Source organism: Eriocheir sinensis, chromosome 30 (assembly GCF_024679095.1).
Source record: "Eriocheir sinensis breed Jianghai 21 chromosome 30, ASM2467909v1, whole genome shotgun sequence".
Lineage (NCBI taxonomy): Eukaryota > Metazoa > Arthropoda > Malacostraca > Decapoda > Varunidae > Eriocheir > Eriocheir sinensis.
The window spans coordinates 6,543,148-6,563,635 of record NC_066538.1 but is presented as its reverse complement, the minus strand read 5'-3'; the positions used below and the strand labels follow the sequence as shown (position 1 = coordinate 6,563,635).

Below are 20,488 nucleotides of genomic sequence, written 5' to 3'. Positions count from 1 at the left end.
TGAGACATTGACACTGAATAATGACTTGGAGACGTGTGTCGATACCTTTAGTGCTGGGTGGCTTCGCAGAATCATGAGGTATCGCTGGAATTGCGTGATAAAACTGAATCGAGGTGCTTTCAGCTTAGTCGGTGAACGCTAATTCCGGCTATATGGGCACGTGGCGCGCCTCCCGGATGTCGATCCTGCTGACAGATTTGTTGCTGTAGACGACAACCCTGAGTGGAGGAGACCACGGGGACGCCCACGGAACTCATGGCTGGGACAAGTCAATCGATCCTGCCGGCATAGGCTTGGAACGAATAGGGCAGCTGCGTGGGAGCTTCTCGGGGAGACCGTCAGGTGTGGAGGCGGCGAGTGAGTGAAGCGACGCGCCCCAGGGTGTATGCTCCCCCTTAGTTAGTTAGTTAGATTACATGTCATTCCGATGCAACATAAATAAATTAAAAGCTCTTGTGCATACAGAGGAGGAGAGTAAGAGGCGAACGGGGGGAGGAGGAGGAGGAGGAGGAATGATGATGATGATGAGGAGGAGGAGGAGGAGGAGGAGGAGGAGGAGGAGGAATGATGATGATGAGGAGGAGGAGGAGGAGGAGGAAGAGGAGGAGGAGGAGGCGGAGGAGGAGAAGGAGGAGGGGAATGACGATGATAATGATGATGATGATGAGGAGGAGGAGGAGGAGGAGGAGGAGGATGATGAGGAGGAGGAGGAGGAGGAGGAGGAGGAGGAGGAGGAGGATGAGGAGGAGGAGGAGGAGGATGAGGAGGAGGAGGAGGAGGAGGAGGAGGAGGAGGAGGAGGAGGAGGAAGAGGAGGAAGAGGAAGAGGAGGAGGAGGAGGAGGAAGAGTAGGAGGAGGACGAGGAGGAGGGAGAGGAGGAGGAGGAGGAGGAGGAGGAGGAGGAGGAGGAGGAGGAGGAGGAGGAGGAATGATGATGATGATGAGGAGGAGGAGGAGGAGGAGGAGGAGGAGGAATGATGATGATGATGATGAGGAGGAGGAGGAGGAGGAGGAATGATGATGATGATGATGATGATGATGATGATGATGAGGAGGAGGAGGAGGAGGAGGAGGAGGAGGAGGAGGAGGAGGAGGAGGAGGAGGAGGAGGAGGAGGAATGATGGTGATGATAATGATAATGATGATAATGATGATGATGATGAGGAGGAGGAGGAGAATGATGATGATGATGATGAGGAGGAGGAGGAGGAGGAGGAGGAGGAGAAGAAGAACGATGATGATGATGATGATAATGATGATGATGTGGAGGAGGAGGAGGAGGGAAGGAGAGAGGGGGAAGGGAAAGAGAAATAAAGGGAAAGGCAAAGGGAGCGACATTTAGGCAGAGGAGGAGGAAAGAAGGGAAGGGAACTGGAGGGTAGGGAAGGGAGTGATTGCTTGTAGAGACAGGTGTAACAGGTGTAATGAAGCGCCAAGGAGTGCCGGCCAGGTGAAGGAAGGTGAGTCTGGGCTTGAGCAGGTGAGCCTCGACCTGCCCGTGTCCTCCCTCCCTCACCGACACAATGACGCCGATAACAGGAGATAAGATGGGAATGAATGTACCTGTTGTGAAGGGGGGAGGGGGAAGGGGGAAGGGGAGGGGGGAGGCTGCTCTTTCTCTGTCTGTCTGTCTGTCTGTTTCTCTCTCTCTCTCTCTCTCTCTCTCTCTCTCTCTCTCTCTCTCTCTCTCACACACACACACACACACACAGGAACTCAAACCAAAAAAAAAAACATTAAAAGAAAAATAAAGGTAAATAAAACGAAACAAAGAAATAACAAAAAATCTACCGTCGTAGCAAAACAAGAACAACAAGAACAACAACAACAGCAACAGCAACAAGAACGACAAGAAAAATAACAACAATAATAATAATAGTAAATAATAATAATAATATATAAATAATGATAATAATAAAAAGATGAATTAATAACAGACTACCCAACTAAGTAAAGGAAGTGTGTGTGTGTGTGTGTGTGTGTGTGTGTGTGTGTGTGTGTGTGTGTGTGTCCTGCGCGCGCACAGTGTCTGCCACACTATCACTTACTATCTCTCCCTCCCTCCCTCTCTCCCTCTTTTTTTTGTTTCTCTCTCACTCACTCACTGACTCAGCTCCGAGGGTGACATATTCTTGACTCACTCCCTCTCTCACTCACTCACTCACTCAGCGTTCAAACCTTACGTGAATAGAAGTGAGACAGAAAGAAACAAAGGACAAGTTGAAATATATATATTGTGATACCTTTTACTGCAATACGAGTGAGGCAAGGTTATTAATAGTGATGTGTGGGACGAGGTGTAGAGCGGAGGTCATACGAGTGTAGATACCATCGTGTGTAGAGTTGGTGTGGGTGTGTGGTGTTAAGGACGAAGAGGAGAGACAAGAGGAGGAAGAGGAAGGGAAGAGGAGGCTTGGAAAGATGATCCGTGACCGCCTGCAAGAGCTAAAGGCTGTGAGTTACTCGTGTGTGTGTGTGTGTGTGTGTGTGTGTGCAGTGGTTCTCAAACTGGGGGGTGCGCCCCCCTGGAGGGGCGTGAGCTGGATACAGGGGGGGGCGTGATCCCATCTGCCAAAAATTGCAGTTTTACACACACACACACACACACACACACACACACACACACACACACACACACACACACATGAAGGAGTAACAGTTTGAATCTTCCTCACGTGAGTTTCAATATATATATATATATATATATATATATATATATATATATATATATATATATATATATATTTATATATATATATATATACAAAGGATTGGGGGGCGTGAGGATTTCTTATAAATCAATAGGGGGCATCATGTAAAAAAGTTTGGGAACCACTGGTGTGTGTGTGTGTGTTGTAATGTCTTCCTGCTAAGTGGGATGAAACTGTGTAGGCTTATCACTACTTATGACACACACACACACACACACACACACATACACACACGCACACATACACGTGATCAGGCCGTGGTGAATTATACACACACACACACACACACCGCTCTGGTAGCTCAATGGGCTAGAGCGCCGCGCTGCAAGGCTTCACGGCCAAACAGGCGGCGGTTCGAGCCCCGCTCAGGTCGGATTCTTTCCGTGTACTAGGAGTGGTTACTGTCCCCCCTTGAGCAAGGGGGATGGGGTGTGTGGTGAAGGTCCTGGCAGTACGACGATAATGAACATGCACTTGCTCGTGTCGTGGCCGTGGTGAATTACACATACACACACACGTGTATGATTCATTCCTGTTCTAAAACGGGAAATAATTGTTTTACTTAATATTCTCTTCCCAAGTTCGACAAGTGCCAGCTGAGGAATAATAATTAAGGTCTCTCTCTCTCTCTCTCTCTCTCTCTCTCTCTCTCTCTCCATTTTTTTGTATGCTTGTATGTCAATCTCCATGCTATGTGTATGTATGTATGTTTGTGGCCTATGTATGTGTGTATGTATGTATGTATTAATGTATGTGTGCATGGTGCATTAATTAAAAGGTAAAATGTCAACTTTCTTTATCTCTAACATCACTAATGGACGACACACACACACACACACACACACACACACACACACACGAGCTGTAAGGTAAGGCGCCCACACATGTTATAACAGTTGTTCCATAATGACTCACGCAATTCGTCGCCAAATGATAGTATGCAAACAATTAGCATGAGTTTGATAATCCACCAGACCGAAACATATTACTACTACTACTACTACTACTACTTCTACAACTAATAATAATAATAATAATAATAATAATAATAATAATAACACTACAACAACAACAACTACTACTACTACTACTACTACTACTACTAATAATAATAATAATAATAATAATAATAATAATAATAATAATAATAATAGTAACACTACTACCACTACTACTACTACTACTACTACTACTACTACTAATAATAATAATAATAATAATAATAATAATAATAATAATAATAATAATAATAATAATAATAATAATAATAATAATAATAATAATAATAATAATAATAATAATAATAATAATAATAATAATAATAATAATAATAATAGTAATAATAAAGTAAAAAGGTACTGAAAAAAAACTAGTTCCATCTTGAGCCTATTTCGTTTTTGTCATTTCCTTTTGGTGTTTGTTTGATATTTTCTTGCTCGTTGTCACGGTTTGTTTTTACGGCCTCGAAACGTTCTACTTCCGCTGCTCAAAACGTTGTATCCGTACGAAGCAACAACCTTGAGCGGAGGAGGCAAAGGGGACGCCCACGGAACTCATGGATGTGACAAGTCGATCGATACGTTAGTCGACTTATGTTTTGGCCTTCCGTCTGTCTGTCTTCGTAATCAGCGTTGCCAAATTATCGTACTCAGCGGATTACATTTTCGTAACCGGTAACTATAGCAAAAAAGAACATAAAAACATCGATACCCTTAACTTTCTAACATCATTTGTGTGGGTACGGCAGTCTTGGAGGCTAAAAATAATAAATGTAATGTTCAGGGTACGACAATGTGGCAACGTTGTAAACTGTAGTGTGTGTGTGTGTGTGTGTGTGTGTGTGTGTGTGTGTGTGTGATCAATCAATTATGCATATATACACCCAAAACTTATACTGTAATTAAAGTATTGTATTATTTTTGTGATTATAATGTCAGTCAAGTGCTTTAATGTACCTACTTATCGACAATCACTTCCTAAATTATTCATATATACACCCAAAACTTATACTGTTATTTAAGTACTGTATTATTTTTCTTCCTGTAATATTAGTCAAGTGCTTTAATGTACCTACTTTTCGATAATCACTTCCTAATGAGTCAGCTAAGGTGGTGGGTGGTAACTTTTGCTTCTAACTCAGGCTGTTTGTCACCTTCCAGGGCCAGGATGAAGGTCAAGCTGAGGTCACAGTCGACATTGCAGTCACGGCGGAACAGGCAGCGATGGAGCGGTTCTTCTCGCAGGTCAGTCGAGGTCAACAGGTTAAGCAAGGTCACGCCACTTAAGGTCAAGGATAAGTGTGTGAAAGAAGAAAGAAAGAAAGAAAGAAAGAAAGAAAGAAAGAAAGAAAGAGAGAAATAGATTAATAGATAAATAAAAGAATAATAAAAGGTCACGCCACTTACGGTCAAGGGTAAGTGTGTGACGAAAGAATGAAATAGATAGATAATGAATAAACAAAAATAACTAACAAATAGATGAAGAGGAGATAATAAATATAATGTGTGTGTGTGTGTGTGTGTGTGTGTGTGTGAGAGAGAGAGAGAGAGAGAGAGAGAGAGAGAGAGAGAGAGAGAGAAATGAATGAATGAATGAATGAATGAATGGATAAATCAAATAAATACCGGAAAAAAATGCGTGAATGAATGACTGAATGAAAAAGAAAACAAAGAAAAACAGAAAAAAAGAAAGATAATAAAGGAAAGAGAAAGAGAGGAAAAAAAAAATTAACACAAAGAAAAAAAAGTATAACGAAAAATAATCTGAAGCAAAAAATAAAAGAAAATAAAGAAAAATAAAGAAATAAAGAAAATTGAGAGAAAAAGAAAAAAAAGAAAGATGTAGTAAGTAAAGTAACACAAACAAAAAAATGAAAGCATAACGAAAAATAATCTAAAGCAAATAAATAAAAGAAAATAAAGAAAAAAAGAAAAAGGAAAAAAAATCAAAAGAATAAAAAGAAAAGAGAAAGAAAGACGGAAGGAAATTAACACAAAGAAAAAATGTATAACAAAATAAAGTATAAAACAAAGAATAAAAGAAAATAAAGAAAAAAAGAAAATCAAGATAGTAAAAACGATAAAAAAGACGTAAATAAATTAACACAGGAAAAAAAAGTGAAGCAAAATATAATCTAAAGCAAAAATAAAAGAAATAAAGAAAATAAAGAAAATAGGACAAGAAAAAAAACAATATCAAACTCATGGGAGAGGTCACAAGAGAGGTCATGGGTAGTTTGAGGTCACGTGTCCCAGCTTGCGTCTCTTTCAGGTCACAAGGTCATCACTAATTCACTATCTATTACTATCTATCCTTCCTCCTTTTATCTATTATTTCGTCCTTCACCTCCACTCAACGTCTCCTTAGAACTAATATAATAAGTCTCTTTAATTATGTACTTATTATCATTGTCTTGGATTATCAACGACTAATTCACTTATTTCTATTTATCTATCTATCTATCAACTTATATTAACTGTACTACTTTTTATAATTATCTGTCTATCTATCTATCTATCTATGTATCTATCTATATTCTCATACTTAACTGTACTATTTCCTTTTTATACTTATCTATCTATCTATCTATCTATCTATCTATCTACTGACTTCTTGTATTTGACTGTACTATTGTTTTTTTTTATCTGTATATCTATCTATTTATCTATCTATTAACTTCTTGTAATAATTGATAGGTTAGATTCTGAGAATGTTAAATTATAATTTAAAAAAATATTACTCTCTCTCTCTCTCTCTCTCTCTCTCTCTCTCTCTCTCTCTCTCTCTCTCTCTCTCTCTCTCTCTCTCTCTCTCTCTCTCTCTCTCTTTCCTCTTTATCTATTTATTCCTCCATCTTTATCTCCCTTCTTCCTTCTCCTCTTTCCGCATTTCATTTCCCATCATTCCTCCTTCGTCTCTCTTTCTTTCTTCTCTTTCCGTTCGTATTCGTCCTCAAATTCACCTTTTCCCTTTCACCCTTCTGCTCGGCTAGGTTGAGGAGGTACTGGAGGGCGTGGGCAAGATCGAGGCGGCCGTGGCACAGGTCCGCAAGAGACACGGGGAAATGCTCTCATCCAGCACCACCGACCCAGGTAAGCGGCGGACAGGTAAAGGTGATGATTAAGCTCTCCTCTCCCTTGCTACTACCACTACTACTACTACTACTACTACTACTACTACTACTACTACTACTTTTTTTTTACAACAAAGGAGACAGCTCAAGGGCACAAAAAAAGGAAACAATAATAAATAAAAAAATCCCGCTACTCGCTGCTCCTACAAAAAAAAAAAGAAAAAAAAAGAATCAAAACAGGTGGCCGAAAGAGAGGTCAATTTCGGGAGGAATTACTACTACTACTACTACTACTACTGCTGTTATGACTCTTCCTACTTCCCTTCCTTCCTTTCTTTCTTTCTTTCATCTTTTTTTCCTATTTTCTTTTCTTTTTTTACATGTTTCTCCTTTTCCTTCTCCTCCATTCGCTTCATCCATCTTGATTTCATTTTCTCTCGACTCTCTCTCTCTCTCTCTGTCGGGCAACGAAAATGATCCCTTCCTTGCGCAACAAATCCTACGAAGAAAGGCTTTCTACCCTTAACATGTTCTCTCTTGAGAAACGTCGCCTCCGAGGAAAACTGATCGAATGTTTTAAAATACTTAATGGTTTCACGAATGTAGACAGATCAACATTGTTTATGATCGATGACACTTTGCGCACGAGGAACAATGGCGTAAAACTCAAATGTAGACAAGTAAATTCAGATTGCACCAAATTTTTCTTCACCAACGTTGTAGTGAGAGAATGGAATAAGCTTCCACCGTCAGTGGTCCAGTGTAACACGATTAACTCCATCAAAAATAAGCTCGACCGTCATTTCCTTCAACTTAATATCAACTAGAGTAGAAATGCAACGTTTAGGAGCCTTCTGATTAATGTAAAATCACTTAGGCTTAAGGACAGACCACCAAGTCTGGGTGGTCTGATTTTCTATGTAAATCTCTCTCTCTCTCTCTCTCTCTCTCTCTCTCTCTCTCTCTCTCTCTCTCTCTCTCTCTCTCTCTCTCTCTCTCTCTCTCTCTCTCTCTCTCTCTCTCTCTCTCTCTCTTATCTCCTTTCTACCTCCTCTCCACTGTCTCTATAACCACCGCTTACTCATGCACCTCCTCCTCGTCCTCCTCCTCCTCCTCCTCCTCCTCCGTTTAACTCCTCTCCCTATCTCCAACTAATTGAACCACACGATGTAATATTGACGGAACGTGTGTGTGTGTGTGTGTGTGTGTGTGTGTGTGTGTACCGTCTCCCGTGGCACACTTCACACACACACACACACACACACACACGCACACACACACACGCACACACAGGAAATGTTAGGTAACCTTTCTGGCTTAAGTTCACATCAAAGAGCAAATGTACACACACGACCTATGTATGTATGTATGTATGTTTGCATGTGACGGTATGGATTATTATTGTTATTACTATTATATGTATTATGTTGTTGTTATTATTATTATTATTATTATTATTATTATTATTATTATTATTATTATTATTATTATTATTATTATTATTCCCATCTTTCTTTCTTCTGTTTTTCTTCTATTCTTCTATTATATTTCTATTCTATTCTATTTCCATTCTATTTCTTCTATTCTTTCACCTCCTTCCATCATCACCTTTTTTCTTCTCTCCCTTTCCATTCTCATCTATCTCCCTATCTTTCCCTTTCTCTCCTCCCTTCTCTTTCTTTACTCTTCTTTCTTTCACTCCTTCCATCTTTCTTTTCTCTATTTCTTTCACTTCCTTCCATCATCACATTCTTTTTCTTATCTCCCTTTCCATCATCATCTATCTCCCTATCTTTCCCTTTCTCTCCTCCCTTCTCTTTCTTTACTCCTCTTTCTTTCACTCCTTTCATCTTTCTTTCTTCTATTTTTCCACCTTCTTCCATCATCACCTTTTTTTCTTCTTTCCCTTTCCATCATCATCTATCTCCCTATCTTTCCCTTTCTCTCCCACTCTCTATCTTTATTCCTCTTTGTTTCACTCCTTCCATCTTTCTTTTCTCTATTTCTTTCACTTCCTTCCATCATCACATTCTTTTTCTTCTCTCCCTTTCCATCCTCATCTATCTCCCTATCTTTCCCTTTCTCTCCCATTCTCTATCTTTACTCCTCTTTCTTTCATTCCTTCCATCTTTATTTCTCTACTTCTTTCACCTCCTTCCATCATCACATTTTTTTCTCTCCCTTTCCATCCTCATCTATCTCCCTATCTTTCCCTTTCTCTCCCCCTCTCTATCTTTACTCCTCTTTGTTTCACTCCTTCCATCTTTATTTCTCTATTTCTTTCACCTCCTTCCATCATCACCTTTTTTTTCTTATCTCCCTTTCCATCATCATCTATCTCCCTATCTTTCTCTTTCTCTCCCTCTCTCTATCTTTAATCCCCTTTCCTTCACTCCTTCCATCTTTATTTTCTCTATTATTTTCTACCTCCTTCCATCATCACCATTTTTTTTCTTCTCTCCCTTTCCATCATCATCTATCTCCCTATCTTTCCCTTTCTCTCCCACTCTCTATCTTTACTCCTCTTTGTTTCATTCCTTCCATCTTTATTTCTCTATTTCTTTCACCTCCTTCCATCATCACCTTTTTTTTCTTATCTCCCTTTCCATCATCATCTATCTCCCTATCTTCCCCTTTCTCTCCCTCTCTCTATCTTTAATCCTCTTTCTTTCACTCCTTTCATCTTTCTTTCTTTTGTTCTTCCACCTCCTTCCATCATCACCTTTTTTTTTCTTATCTCCCTTTCCATCATCATCTATCTCCCTATCTTTCCCTTTCTCTCCTCCCTTCTCTTTCTTTACTCCTCTTTCTTTCACTCCTTCCATCTTTATTTCCTCTTTTTTTCTATCTCCTTCCATCATCACCTTTTTTTCTTCTCTCCCTTTCCATCCTCATCTATCTCCCTATCTTTCCCTTTCTCTCCCACTCTCTATCTTTATTCCTCTTTCTTTCACTCCTTTCATCTTTCTTTCTTCTATTTTTCCACCTTCTTCCATCATCACCTTTTTTTCTTCTTTCCCTTTCCATCATCATCTATCTCCCTATCTTTCCCTTTCTCTCCCACTCTCTATCTTTATTCCTCTTTGTTTCACTCCTTCCATCTTTCTCTTTTCTATTTCTTTCACTTCCTTCCATCATCACCTTTTTTTCTTCTTTCCCTTTCCATCATCATCTATCTCCCTATCTTTCCCTTTCTCTCCCTCTCTCTATCTTTAATCATCTTTCTTTCGTTCCTCCCATCTTTATTTTCTCTATTTCTTTCACTTCCTTCCATTATCACCCTTTTTTTTCTTCTCTCCTTCCATCCTCATCTATCTCCCTTATCTTTCTCTTTCTCTCCCTCTCTCTATCTTTAATCCCCTTTCTTTCACTCCTTCCATCTTTATTTTCTCTATTATTTTCTACCTCCTTCCATCATCACCTTTTTTTTCTTCTCTCCCTTTCCATCATCATCTATCTCCCTATCTTTCCCTTTCTCTCCCACTTTCTATCTTTACTCCTCTTTCTTTCATTCCTTCCATCTTTATTCCTCTATTTCTTTCACCTCCTTCCATCATCACCTTTTTTTTCTTATCTCCCTTTCCATCCTCATCTATCTCCCTATCTTTCCCTTTCTCTCCCATTCTCTATCTTTACTCCTCTTTCTTTCATTCCTTCCATCTTTATTTCTCTATTTCTTTCACCTCCTTCCATCATCACCTTTTTTTTCTTATCTCCCTTTCCATCATCATCTATCTCCCTATCTTCCCCTTTATCTCCCTCTCTCTATCTTTAATCCCCTTTCTTTCACTCCTTCCATCTTTATTTCCTCTTTTTTTCTACCACCTATCATCACCTTTTTTTTTCTCTCCCTTTCCATCATCATCTATCTCCCTATCTTTCCCTTTCTCTCCCCCTCTCCATCTTTACTTCCTTCCATCTTTCTTTTCTCTTTTCTTCCACCTCTTCCATCATCACCCTTTTTTTCTTCTCTCCCTTTCCATCATCATCAATCTCCCTATCTTTCCCTTTCTCTCCCCCTCTCCATCTTTACTTCTCTTTGTTTCCTTCTTCCACTCTTTATTTCCTCTACTTTTCCACCTCCTCCTATTACCACTTTCTTTCCTTTCCCTCTCTATTTCCTTCTCCGTCTATCTCCCTATCTTCCCCTTTCTCTTCCCTTTTCTAGCTTTACTTCTTTTTCCATTTTCTCACTAGTCCATTTACGCCCTTGAATTGCCTCCTTTGCTGCAAAAATAAAAAATAAATAAATAAATAAAAAAAATAATAAATCCACCTCTCATCCATTTCACCCACTTCCCTTTTTTATCGTAATCTCCCTCACCCTTTTTTCATTTCCCCTTTCTCTCCTTCACACTTAAAATCACCATCGCCACTTCTCACCCAAACGCTCTCGTCACCTTCATCCATCACTCATCCTTCTCCTCTTCATCCGTCACTCCATTCCCTCACCACCTTCACCCATCATCTCATTCCCTCAACCTCTCTCACCCTCATCCTTTTCATCCATTATACCCATTCCCTTAGTAACACTCATCCGTCTCCGCAGAGCTCAAGAAGGAGTTGGATGACCTCATGGCGGATATCAAGAGGTCAGGGGCAAAGGTCAACGCGAAGCTAAAGGGTAAGGCTGCCAAGGTTGTGCTGTTGTAAGGTCAGGCCCATCCCCTTAAACATTTGATAGAACCTTCGTAGAGCTTGTGTTAGTATTTCCATGGGTAGTTTCATGAGCCTAATGGTAGTGAATGTGATAAAACAACTTATGAGACCCCAATTAGACTCCTTAGTAGAGCTTGTGTTAGTATTTCCATGGCCGATTAGACTCCTTCGTAGAGCTTGTGTTAGTATTTCCATGGTCGATTAGACTCCTTCGTAGAGCTTGTGTTAGTATTTCCATGGTCGATTAGACTCCTTCGTAGAGCTTGTGTTAGTATTTCCATGGCCGATTAGACTCCTTCGTAGAGCTTGTGTTAGTATTTCCATGGCCGATTAGACTCCTTCGTAGAGCTTGTGTTAGTATTTCCATGGCCGATTAGACTCCTTCGTAGAGCTTGTGTTAGTATTTCCATGGCCGATTAGACTCCTTCGTAGAGCTTGTGTTAGTATTTCCTTGGCCGATTAGACTCCTTCGTAGAGCTTGTGTTAGTATTTCCATGGCCAATTAGACTCCTTCGTAGAGCTTGTGTATTTCCATGGCCGATTAGACTCCTCCGTAGAGCTTATGTTAGTCTTTCCTTGGGTAGTTTCTTGAGCCTAGTGGTAGTTTAACAAGGTTTCTGCACCGTGAATGTGGAAAGCACTCATGAGAAACCGACTAATATTTGTGGCCTTTGAAAATAGGTGAGGTCAGATCCATATTTTTAAACATTTGATAAGACCTTCGTAGAACATGTTAGTATTTCCATGGGTAGTTTCATGAGCCTAGTGGTAGTTTGGCAAGGCTTCTGCACCGTGAATGTGGAAAAACACTTATGAGAAACCTACTAATCTTTGTGGACTTTATATATAGTTGCTGTAATATCAGGCCCATCATAATCAACAACATCTAGTAAGGCTTTCGTAGAGGTTGTTAGTATTTCCATGGGTAGTTTCATGAGCCTGGTGGTAGTGTGACAAGGCTTATGCACCGTGAATGTGAAAAACAACTTATGAGAACCCAATTAGACTCCTTAGTGGCCCTTGGAAATGGCCCATATTCTAAAACATTTGATAAAACCTTCGTAGAGCTTGTGTTAGTATTTTCATGGGTAGTTTTATGAGCCTGGTGGTAGTGTGACAAGGCTTATGCACCGTGAATGTGGAATAACAGGCCCATCATAATCTAAAACATCTAGTAAGGCTTTAGTAGAGGTTATGTTAGTATTTCCATGGGTAGTTTTATGAGCCTAGTGGTAGTGTGACAAGGCTTATGCACCGTGAATGTGAAAAACAACTTATGAGAACCCGATTGGACTCCTTTATGGCCTTTTAAACATCTGAAAAGACCTTCGTAGAGCTGGTTTTAGTATTTCCATGGGTAGTTTCATGAGCCTGGTGGTAGTGTGACAAGGCTTCTCCATCGTGAATGTGAAAAACAACACTATGACTACCCAACTCGAGTCTCCCTTGTGGCCTAGGAAATAGCTGTTGTAAGAGCCGAAAACATCTACAGGCTCCAGCATCCTTCCGTGACTCCATTCCATCTCGAGACAAAAACAATGATCCGAATATGGCAACACACGTCCTCTCCAAACAGTTTATTTAGGTTAGTTTTATTACACATCCTTATCTTTATTTTATGTCACGTTTCTTTATCGTTTTTTTATGACTCGCTCTGATATACCTCCCCTTCTTATCTTTGTTTATTTATTTATTCTCTCTTACTTTATCTATTTACTCTTGGTCTTTATTTATAATTTCTCGATAATGTGTTTCGTTTTACGGTATGTGAGACCAGAGAGAGTTATATGTTACCCCTTCCTTCAACCCCCCCCGTCTCTCTCTCTCCATGTGTGTGTGTGTGTGTGTGTGTGTGTGTGTGTGTGTGTGTGTCGTATGGGCGGGAGAGAGAAAAAGACCATAAAAACTAAGGTTCCATGAAACACGTGATTGCTAAACTTCACCAACTCTCTCTCTCTCTCTCTCTCTCTCTCTCTCTCTCTCTCTCTCTCTCTCTCTCTCTCTCTCCCCATCCTTTTGGCTGTAAATTTGTCAATAAACATTTCAAATCAAATAAAAAATCTCTCTCTCTCTCTCTCTCTCTCTCTCTCTCTCTCTCTCTCTCTCTCTCTCTCTTTTTCATACGATAACTTCAATAACCTCTATCATGGACTTGAGTTTCCGTTACTTAATGTATAGTAAAAATAATATACAAGATTTTTTCTAGCGCCCCCAAACGAGAACAATTATCAACCTCAGTCTAAATGCACGAACTAACTAACTAATGATAAGTAACCGGACTGTCCTAATTAAAGACGCACGTTTGGCCACACCGACCTCCATGCATCCTCAAACAAGTCCTTTCTATATCTCGCCTTCATCCACCATTCATCCTTGTCCTCTTCATCCGTCACTCCATTCCCTCACCATCTTCACCACCGTCTACAGTCTACACCATCACTACCACCTCCAACTCTTCCTCCTCTTCCAGCTCCACCTCTACCTCCACCTTCATATCCACCACCACCACCGCCACTCTCTACACCGTCACTACCACTTCCAACACCTCTTCCTCTTCCACCACCACCTCTACTAACACCACCACCTTCACCACCACCCCTCTCCTCCTCCTCCCCCACAGAGCTATCGCCCCAGACTGACCCTGATGGCGAGATGCACAGCGCTGATGCCCGGATACGGCGGACCCAGCACAGCGCCGCCACCAAGAGGTTCGTGGAGGCGATGACGCAATACCACCACGTGCAGGAGGAGTACAGAGACAAGTGCAAGGACCGCATCCACCGACAGCTGCAGATAAGTGAGTGGCGGGATGGAGGTAGACAGTGGAAGATGGATTTTTTTTATAGTAAAGGAAGCAGCTCATGGGGAAAAATAAATGTGAATAGAAGAGAGCTCGCTAATCAGTGTTGTTCCTATGAAAAGAAGTATAGATGAGTGGAAGAAGGAGAGGTCAGGTTGAAGGTGGTTAAGTCGTAGGCAGGCTGAAGGTGGACGGTTAATGAGGGGGTGATGATGGTAAAGGAGGAGGAGGAGGAGAAGGAAGAAGATGAAGAGGAGGAAGAGGAGGAGGAGAAGGATGAAGATGAATGATGATAATGATGATAATTATGATGAGGAGGAGATGAAGGAAGAAGAGGAGAAGGAGGAGGAGGAGAAGGATGAAGATGAATGATGATAATGATAATAATTATGATGATGATAAGGAGGAGGAAGAAGAGGAGAAGGAGGAGAAGGATGATGATGATGATGATGATGATGATGATGATGATGATGATGATGATGATAATTATTATGATGATGATGATAATTATGATGATGATGAGGAGAAGGAGGAAGAAGAGGAGAAGGAGGAGGAGAAGGATGATGATGATGATGATGATGATGATGATGATGATGATAATTATGATGATGATGATGATGATGATAGTTATGATGATGATGATAATTATGATGATGATGATGAGAAGGAGGAAGAAGAGGAGAAGGAGGAGGAGGAGGAGAAGGATGATGAAGATGATGATGATGATGATGATAACCCCTCCTCCCCTCTCCCCCCCCAGCCGGCAAGGACCCCACCGAAGAGGAGCTGGACGAGATGCTGGAGAAGGACAACTTGGAGATCTTCACACAGGGGGTTAGTATAAACAAGTCAGGCGTGTTTGATTGTTTGTCTGTTTGTGTTTCTTTTCTTCTCTTTTTTCTTCTTGTGTTCGGCTTGGTTCTTGTCTCGGTTTTCTTTATCTTTTTCTTTATTTTAATGTTCATGATTGTTTTCGGTTAGTTTGTTTTTTTGTTTTGTTGTTATTGTTTTTTTGTTTTTTTGTTGTTTTTTTGGGGGGTCGGTTTGTTTATATTACTTTAGTTTTCTTACCTAATTTGTATCATATATGTTTCCTACTACTACTTCTACTACTACTACTACTACTACTACTCTCTCTCTCTCTCTCTCTCTCTCTCTGAACCGTAGTGTCTGTGTGGCCTGAATATCTATGTAAATATATGTAAATCTCTCCAAATACATAACACCACATCCTCCTCTACCTCTTCTTTCTTTTCTTTTGTTAACACCCCTTCGACCCTCCCCTTCCACTCCACCACTACCAAAAACAACACCACCACCACCACCAACAACAACAATGTCAGCACCACCACCCCCATCACCTCCTATAACAACAATATCTATGTAAATCTATGTAAATCTCTCCAAATATATAACACCACATCCTCCTCTTCCTCTTCTTTCTTTTCTTCTGTTAACACCCCTTCGACCCTCCCCTTCCACTCCACCACTACCAAAAACAACACCACCACCAACAATGTCAACACCACACCACCTCCACCACCACCACCTATAATAACAAAAACAATAACAACAACACCTCCTCCTCCTCCTCCTCCTCCGTCAGATCATCACGGAGACACTACAGGCGCGGCAGCAGCTGGCGGACATTGAGGCGCGGCACGAGGAGATCATGAAGCTCGAGACCTCCCTCAGAGAACTCCATGACCTCTTCGTCGACATGGCGGTCCTCGTGCAGGGCCAGGTAAGAGTGCGATCCGATCCTAGGTAAAGGGTGTTCGCCAGTTTATACGCACGCATCCAACAGACCGCAATCTTCCATATCAATTAAGTAAAATGGTCACCCCTTCAAAGAGAATGGCGAGGGTAAGATGTGTTCGCCAGTTCGTACGCAGCCTTGCAATTATTATTTTTTTTTTACATCACTGGAAACAGCTGAATGGAATAACAAACAGAAAACAAAAGCCCGCTGATCGCTGCCCCAGTAAAAGAGACAAGAACGAAAGGCCGGAAGAGAGGTCAATTTCGGCTGGAGAGGTGCTGACACTCCCTTCATGAAAGAGATCAAATAGTAGGCAGGAGGAAATACAGACGGAGGGAGGCTGTTCCAGAGTTTACCAGGGAAAGGGATGAAAGAATGAAGAAGCTGGTTAACTCTTGCATAAGGGATCTGGATAGCATAGGGATGAGCAAAAGTAGAAAGTCGTGGGCAGCGGGGCACCGAAGAGGGGGGAGGCATGCAGTTAGCGAGTTCAAAAGGCCAGTCAGCATAAAAATATCGATAGAAGACAGATAGAAAGGCAACACTGCGGCGGAATTTGAAGGTAGAAGACTGTACCTTGGTCTTGGTTGGGAGTTCCTTTCATCGTCGCTGAGGGCCAGTTTCACAGTTCCCCATGATGGGTTAGTAAGCTCCCAAACCAATACCAGAGCCTTCGAAATTTCCTTGTACAGTGTCTGATGTTTATATTTGAGTTCACAGATTTGATGAAACTATACTAGAAAAGTCTTGTGTATTTAGTGTGGCATCGAAGACCTCCCTATTTTGGATTGTATGGGATTCTATAGTTTGGTTCGGGCTGTTACGAAGACATTGTGTTGGACTGTGAAATCGGCTCTATGGTGTGGCCTTGGACTCAGCACTCTTCCACACACGCTGCAGAGAAGAAGGAATAATTACGTGCATGCCCCTCAGCCTCCTCAGCACACAAGACTAGTAATACCGTACACACACATCAACCCTTTCACGGTAACCCTTCTCCCCCATCCCTTTCCCTACTCACTCCCCGTCTCATCCTTTTCACTCTTCCCATTCACACCCACATCATCCCTCTCTCCACACCAACCCTCCACAGCCAATCATTTCCCTATACTACCATCGCCTCCAGCCCTCCCTAACGCCCTTCCTCAATGCAGGGGGTGATGGTCGACAACATAGCGACCCACGTGTCCAGCGCCAAGGAGTACGTGGGTGAGGCGAAGGTGCAGACTGCGGAGGCGCTCAAGTACCAGGGGAAGGCGCGGAAGGTGAGTAGAGGAGACTGAAGGTGATAGAAGGGGGGCTCGAACTGGGGTCAGGAGTTGGATGAGGGTGAGAGTGAGTATGAATGAGTCAAAATTAAAACATGGATGAAGCTGTGAATAAGTTGAGTTGAGGGGAGGGGAGGGGAGGGGGGGGGTGAGTGAAGTCAAAAGAGGAACGATGCAAAATATAGATGAGTGAAATGAGTAAAATAGAATGAGTGAAGATGAATAATTAGTAAAATGAGTCTTAAGGGATGAGTAAATAAAATAAAACCATCACTAATATCATCACTATCATCATCACCACAACACTAACACCATCACCACCACCACTTAAACCGTCACTACCACTTTCCGTCACCATCACCACTATCAAGATCACCATCACCACTAACACCATCACCACCACCACTTAAACCGTCACTACCACTATCATCATTCATTATCATCACACTTTCCGTCACCATCACCACTATCAAGATCACCACCATTACCAATACCATCACCATCACCACTAACACCATCACCACCACCACTTAAACCGTCACTACCACTATCATCATTCATTATCATCACACTTTCCGTCACCATCACCACTATCAAGATCACCACCATTACCAATACCATCACCATCACCACTAACACCATCACCACCACCACTTAAACCGCCACTACCACTATCATCATTCATTATCATCACACTTTCCGTCACCATCACCACTATCAAGATCACCACCATTACCAATACCATCACCATCACCACTAACACCATCACCACCACCACCACCACTTAAACCGTCACTACCACTATCATCAGACCCCGCCACCATCACCACCACCATCACCACCACCATCACCATCACTCTCATCATCTCTCTCCCCACAGAAAATGATCATCCTGGGAGTCATCATCGGGGTCATCGTGCTCATCATCCTCCTGGCCATCATCTTAAGCGTCTAGCGAGGTCAAGGTCAGGTCACCAAGCCACGAGGTCACCAGGTCAGGGAGATTAAGGCACCAGTCACTGTGTTATCAGGTCAGAAGCACCATTCCCACCGTCACTCGGTACCAGGTCAACTCCTAAGGTCACTAGGTCAAAGGTCAACTGGTTAGGTCACTGGGTCAGGTCAGTAGGCTACAAGGTCAAGTTCAGGTCACTAGGTCATGAGGTCACCAAGTTAAGAATGCCGAGATATGGGGTCACTGGGATATAAGGTCAGGAGATTGATTTATAAGGTCACTTGCTTGGCTACTATGGTTGTTTGGTCAAACGGGTCAGGTTACAATGTCATCTATAAAATCACTGTGTTGACTCACTTTCGGTCTTTTTTTTTTACACACACACACACACACACACACACACACACACACCGGGTGAAAATAAGTTGGGTTTATCTTCTTTCACGTGTAGCCCCTGTTCACCTAGCAGTACGCGACGTCAGGCGAGGAGTTGTGACCTCGTTGTCGCGGTGTGTTGTGTGTGAGTAGTCTCAGTCCTACCCAAAGATCGGTACTACGAGCTCTGTGCTTTTCCGTAGGGGAACGGCTGGCTGTCTCGAGAGAGACCCGCAGCAGACCAAGAGGTGAATTACACACACACCCCTCTGCTAGCTCAATCGGTTAAAGCGCCGCGCTGCAAGGCTTCACGGCCAAACAGGCGACGGTTCGAGCCCCGCTCCGGCCTGATTCTTTCCGTTGACTAAGAGTGGTTACTGTCCCCCCTTGAGAAAGGGGGATGGGGTGTGTGGTGTGTGGATCCTGGCAGTGCCCAGAGATCGACAATAATGAGCACTTGCTCACGTCGGGAGGGTACCTGCTGGCGAAAGCGAGTCCAACTCGTGATCAGGCCGTGGTGAATTACACACACACACACACACACACACACACAAGCAAACATACAACAACTGGTTAAAAAATGATGCCAAGTAATAAATGCCTGAAAAAAAAGGATGATAATTATAATCGTTCATACGCCGGGTTATCATTTTTCATAAGCACATTTCCCTTCCTGTAATAGTTCCTTTGAGTGATATGAATAGAATACGTACCTAAATAACTAAGTAAACAAATAATAAATAGGTATATACAGATAGGTACATAAGAATGGGTGAATAGATAAATAGACATGAGCCAAAAATAATAATTGCTGTATCTGTAAATAAAAGTAAAACGCGTCTTATTCTTACAGGGGTGAAATAATTGTATGAAGTAAGTAAATTAGTATAGTTGCTCATAGGATGAGGAACAACAAAAAATAAGGGTCATATATATAGTTGTGATTGTATATATGATCATCTAATTATTTTTTTCAATAATACTCCTATTTGTAATTTTTCAAGAGATTACTACAGTTGTTGTTGTGTTGTGTTTAGCTTTATTTACTCCCACTACCTTGTAAGTGGAGTTTTGATGTGGATCTGACGTTTAAAATTGTATTGTGTTGTATTTTACTACTACTACTACTACTACTACTACTACTACTACTACTACTACTACTACTACTACTACTACTACTACTACTACTACTACTACTACTACAACAACTGGTACTACTACTACTACTACTACTACTACTACTACTACTACTACTACTACTACTACAACAACAACTGGTACTACTCCTACTACTACTAGTACTACTACTACTACTACCTTACTATATTGTACTACTACTGTATCATACAAGTAAAGAACTTTGGATTGTAAATAATATACATGTGATATTCTTTTGAGTTTTGTGTTTTCTGTTTCCCACCAGCAATAATAATGATGATGATAATAGTAATAATAATGATACTAATGACAATAATGATGATAATAATAATAATAATAATAATAATAATAATAATAATAATAATAATAATAATAATAATAATAATAATAATAATAATAATAATAATAATAATAATAATAATAATAATAATAATAATAATATGAAGGCCAAAGAAACAAAGAAAAAAATGTAATCTGGGGAAGAGAAATTCTGAAAAGGAAAAAAAAAGAAAGAAAAAAAGAAAAATAAGAAAGAAAGAAAGAAAGAAAGAAAGAAGGAGAAAGAAGTAAAGAACGAATGAATGAAAAACAAATAAAAATTTAAATTAAAAAGAAAGAAATAATTAAAAAAAAAACGAAAAAAATGAAGGCACAATGAAAAGGAAAGAAAGAAAAAAAAGAAAACAATAAAGGGAGGGAGGGAACGAAAAATACGAGAGAGAGAGAGA

At 41.0% G+C, this 20,488-nt stretch overlaps 1 protein-coding gene across 1 annotated transcript; it reads left to right on the top strand.

The window, feature by feature from the left end:
- Positions 1-2,081: 2,081 nt before the first annotated feature.
- LOC127005521 (syntaxin-1A-like) lies at positions 2,082-19,999 on the top strand. The gene is made up of 9 exons (XM_050874438.1): positions 2,082-2,454; positions 4,871-4,954; positions 6,703-6,802; positions 11,333-11,407; positions 14,063-14,239; positions 15,003-15,076; positions 15,849-15,986; positions 17,159-17,269; positions 18,153-19,999. The coding sequence occupies exons 1-9, from the start codon at positions 2,422-2,424 to the stop codon at positions 18,225-18,227; spliced, it is 867 nt and encodes a 288-aa protein (XP_050730395.1). The 5' UTR covers positions 2,082-2,421; the 3' UTR covers positions 18,228-19,999.
- The last annotated feature ends 489 nt before the right edge of the window (positions 20,000-20,488 follow it).

Excerpts from the sequence above, each read along its gene's own strand:
- LOC127005521 (XM_050874438.1), top strand. The coding sequence starts at position 2,422 with ATGATCCGTGACCGCCTGCAAGAGCTAAAGGCT. Across the intron at positions 2,455-4,870 it reads GCCTGCAAGAGCTAAAGGCT|GGCCAGGATGAAGGTCAAGC; the intron begins GTGAGTTACTCG and ends GTCACCTTCCAG. Across the intron at positions 4,955-6,702 it reads TGGAGCGGTTCTTCTCGCAG|GTTGAGGAGGTACTGGAGGG; the intron begins GTCAGTCGAGGT and ends CTGCTCGGCTAG.